The sequence below is a fragment of the Acyrthosiphon pisum genome, chromosome A2 (assembly GCF_005508785.2).
Source record: "Acyrthosiphon pisum isolate AL4f chromosome A2, pea_aphid_22Mar2018_4r6ur, whole genome shotgun sequence".
Lineage (NCBI taxonomy): Eukaryota > Metazoa > Arthropoda > Insecta > Hemiptera > Aphididae > Acyrthosiphon > Acyrthosiphon pisum.
The window spans coordinates 75,759,616-75,764,273 of record NC_042495.1 but is presented as its reverse complement, the minus strand read 5'-3'; the positions used below and the strand labels follow the sequence as shown (position 1 = coordinate 75,764,273).

Sequence of the window (4,658 nt, the reverse complement as noted above, 5' to 3'; positions counted from 1 at the left end):
GATTCATTTCGGTAGACACTTTTCAAGTATGAGAATCATACGTCGATGGGCAACCATACTATCTATAGCCGTGGTCACGATCACGGTCTTAGAAGATATCTTCTAAGACCGTGGTCACGATTAAAGATATACAGGACGTTTCTCAACGACCCGGTGCGGGATAATGTGGGATAATTTTAAACCGGTTTAATCTAGCGAATTTCTATCCTATATACATACACAACAAAAGTGGTGCGCTTAAAAGTTGATTTTTAACAGCTGATCAACTATGTGAGAATAACTACTAGCGCTCCAATACATAATATTGTATATCTATATTGATATATTTTGTAGTACCAAGAGAAATCACTATAATGCAAAAGCGCTAACTGTTATTCTTGCTATGACAAGATCGTAAATTTTAAGCGCACCAAAAAATAAGTTTCGTTGAGTAACCGGTATATCTTAAATCGTGATATTAGTATTGGTCCTATGATATTAGGTGGTTAGCTGATATTGCACATTTGCCCCCATCCGGCATCCATCCACAATTCCGTTATCACTGAATAACTCTGGCTAAATGATCATCACGTGTCTCTTGCGTAGAGTAGAATACGAATACCTAGTAAATAGTAATAAAAGAATATAGATTGTCTTCAGTCTTGTGAAGAAAAAAAGGTTTTAAAAGTGTTGCGGACTTCATGGTTTAATACATTTAATTTTTAAATTTTTATTAGGTTTCAATATGGTTAGCTCACTAGCCAAAAACGAAAATGCAGATGAAGACATGGATGATGTTTCATATGAGAAACATAGAAAATTGTTACAGACAATTACATCAAAGACCAAACGAAAGTATGTAATTTGCATAATTTTTAACAATTATTAAATTTAAATTAAGTTCAGTAATCTATTTTTAATTTAATTTAAGGATCCAGCCATCTACTCGAAATGAACCAAGTTTACAAGTATCTGAATTTCATTTGTCAAGTGGACAACAAACAACAAATGTTGATGATTTAACAAATGCATTAAAAAAAAAAGCACCACAAATAAGACAAAAAATTCAAGTTGCTAAATCAACAAAAAAGCTATTGCAGAAACCATTGGATAAAGTTCACGCTGATAAAGTAATCTTTTTATATACTATTATAAATATTTATCAATTTACCTACCTATGTTAAACTATCTAATACTACTAAACTAAATACCTACCCTCTTTAATAATGTTTGAATTGTATCTTGTGTTAACAGACGATTACAAAGTACAAACATGAAAACCATAAATAGACAGTTTAACTTAGCTTTAAAAATAGTAATAATTTTACATACATTTTGCAGATTTATCAGGGTTTTATCTGTTTTGGCCTCTGTGTCGTGTATCATTCTCATACAGTTAGACCTATAAGCTAATGTAAAGCGAATTCCACTCCGCCCTGCCAACAATGCTAGGCAATCATATAACCATATTATAACTGAGAGAAAAAGAACCTAAAGTAGTGAAGGAGCCCGCATAAGGAACTGTATACATTTTACTACTTTGTTTCTTTTCTTGCTCACTCTATATCGTACCACTGACTTCTCTTTCTAAGCGCTGTCTATTAGTTTATAGGGCTATGCTCATGCAACCCTTAAACTAAGAACAAATAATTAAAATTTTGTACTATAATGTTCTAATGCATTGTTCAAATATTATTAATACACACGTATGAAGTGGTGGTATATGGGTAGAAAAGACACAGCGTACAGCGATGAGATGACTATGAATTAATAGACCCTGCTTCAATATTGTTTATAATACGGCTTACTCTCTCCAATCTCCTCTATCATACCCAGCTTTACTAAATCGTCGAATGTTATAATAACTTCACAATAGTAAATCTGAATTGTCAATACAAAAAGATATATTTCTCAATTCAATAAAAATATTACTATGAATTGTTATTTTTAATAGTTTATTATTTATTAGTAGGTAGCGTTTATTTATCTTATGGGGAGACACAGTTTAAAAGTGTCTACAGATGGGCCACTGCACGCATGAATCATTTAATTGAAAATATCTATGTTCTCTCTTACATTACGTAAACAGAATAAAAACTTATAAAAGATTGAATGGTTTTTAAATGTTATTTTAATGAAAAAAAATATTGACAATACAGTAAACCTGCCAAATTAAATTGTTAATATTTTTAAATTTATTAAGTAATGAAAGAATAAATAAATATATTAATTATTATTTTTATTACAGATAAAAAGAGCAGTTGCTTATGATAATTTCAAAAAACACATAAGTAGATGGTCTGCTGTTATTGAAAAAAATAAGTCTGCAGATCAGTTAAGATTTCCTTTAAGAAGTAGTGAAGTTGAAGTTTTTGATAATCGTATGGTTGATTTTACCCGAGGTTTTTCACACCCTACAGATTTACAAAAAAAAATCTCCGCTGTATTACAATCTAGTAAAATTGTTCAACAAAAACAAAAAGATTTGGTAATAATATCATTTAAACTCCAACACAGTAATTAATTATTAATCATCTAAACTTATTTATTTTAATTTTTAGAAAATGTCTTGGATAGAAAAAGAAAAAGAAAAGTATCCACTGACACTAAAAGAGTTATTAGAAAAACGTAAAAGTATGGCTAATTTTCGGGCCAAAGAATCATATAGACATGCTAAAGCTCACAGACAAAATAAAATTAAAAGCAAAAAATATCATAGATTATTAAGAAAAGAAAAGACGAAAGAGCAAATCAAAGAATTTGAAAAATTACAAGATACAGACCCGGTTGCCGCATTAGAAAAACTAAATGTTATTGAAAAGACGAGAGCTGAAGAACGTGCTAGCTTAAGACATAAATCTACTGGACAGTGGGCACGAAACCATGTTGTACGAGCCAAATATGATAAAGATGTAAGTAATGAACATTTATAATTTTAATCTAATTGAGATTAGAAGTAGTATTTCCTTAATTAATAATATGACGTTTAGTATTATTATTCTTTTTTTTAGTAAATGATTTTTCTGTATATTATACTTTGTCTCAAATAAAAATAATCTTAGTAGGTGCCATATTTTTATCCACATCCCTCAATAAATAAGTTTTATAATCCGCTTTTGTTTCTAACAATATGCTACCGCCAAAAAATTCCTATATATAGAGTTGTTAGAATATTAAAGTATAGAAGACTCGTATATTTAACATATTATAAAATATAATCATTCCACACAAATGTTAGGTTTGTTTCCAAGCTATGTATGACTGTTGTATAAGCTACTACATTTTAGATTCTGAGTGGAACGATGAATGTATTGATTTTACAATGATGTGTGTTTTTTTTTGTGTCTGTCATCACCTTTTAGGACAGTAAAAGTGCTTGGATTGTCTTCAACAGTACCTTTTCTGATAGGAAAGTGAATCTAGTTGGTACTTTGGGGGGTCAAAAGTAAAAGTTTTCCAATAGTTTTCAAAAGCGCCGTGAAAAACAAAAGAAAAATTAAGGAAAAACAGGAATTTTTACGCAAAATATGTTTTCGAGAAAATTGATTTTGGTTTTTAGTGTAACTTTAAAACGAATGATTGTAGATACATGAAATTTTCACGGGTTGTTTAAATTTCCATTTTCTATACATGATAAAATTTTCAAAATAATTTAATTTGTTTTGAACTGTTTAGGGACATTTTCAGTTTCCAATTTTAATAGTTTTTTTTTCTATGAATGTCAATAAAACTTTATTTTTTGAGTAAAAATACTTGAAAATTTAATACATGGCTCCTACTATATTGTTACAATGACATTTGAAAAATATTAAAAATCCATAGTCACAGTTTTTTTTTATTAGCATTTAAAGTTCAAAAATTGACAAAATATGTAAAAATCACGAAAATTAGCAAATTATTTTGAGTTAATAATTCGTAAAAATGTTTCTTTTTAGAACTAAGATTTTAAAATGTAATACAAGATTCCTTATTGGTTAATCTACCTTTATCAAAAAAAAAATGTCTACAAAAAAGTCAAATTCAATTTATATGAGTGTTTGAAATTCATATTTTTACAATATTTGATATTCGCTCGATTTCTCATGTGACAAAATTCTTATTTTACTGTAATTAAAAAACGAACTGTAGATATTTGAAAATTTCACTGAATGTTTATATTAGCATTTTCTATATACGATAAAATTTTGAAAATAATTTGACTCTTTTTTAACTGTGTACAGACATGGTCAGTTTTCAATTTTTTTAGTTTTTTTTTTGTATAAATATCAATAAAGTTTTATCTGTTATATACAGGGTGATTCAAAATTTATGTTACAGCCATTTTAACATATAAATATTCAAATTAGTGAAAAATGTATGGTACAAAAGTTTTTTGATTTAGAAACATCTATTATGATTTCACAATTTTGTAATTGTTAACAACATTTTAGGGGGGTTTTGGGGTGTCAACTTTAGAAATTTAAATGGAAACCTATACTTTTTTTACAATCATAATGTGAGGGAATTTTTTTAATGAATTTTAGTGAATGAACAACATTAATTAATGCAAAACTCTATGCTTGAGAGCTATTCAAAATTTTTAGAAATTGCATTTTAAATGCTTAACCACACAACGCGCGCCGACCGGTAGCAAAATAAATGGTGTTGTCATTTATTGCTATCATACGATTCGCATTTCT

General features: G+C 28.4%; 1 protein-coding gene across 2 annotated transcripts in view; it reads left to right on the top strand.

Moving 5' to 3' along the window:
• The first annotated feature begins 524 nt into the window (after window positions 1-524).
• Window positions 525-4,658, top strand: part of LOC100159525 (U3 small nucleolar RNA-associated protein 14 homolog C) — a 10,119-nt gene continuing 5,985 nt past the window's right edge. The window contains exons 1-5 of one of the 2 annotated variants that reach the window (XM_008188304.3): window positions 525-657; window positions 717-834; window positions 911-1,109; window positions 2,228-2,467; window positions 2,541-2,891. In XM_008188304.3, coding sequence (XP_008186526.1) covers window positions 725-834; window positions 911-1,109; window positions 2,228-2,467; window positions 2,541-2,891 — 900 coding nt within the window. In that variant the 5' untranslated portion in view covers window positions 525-657; window positions 717-724. Of the gene's footprint in view, window positions 835-910; window positions 1,110-2,227; window positions 2,468-2,540; window positions 2,892-4,658 lie in introns of both variants that reach the window. The other variant, XM_001943995.5, reaches the window with a different exon arrangement.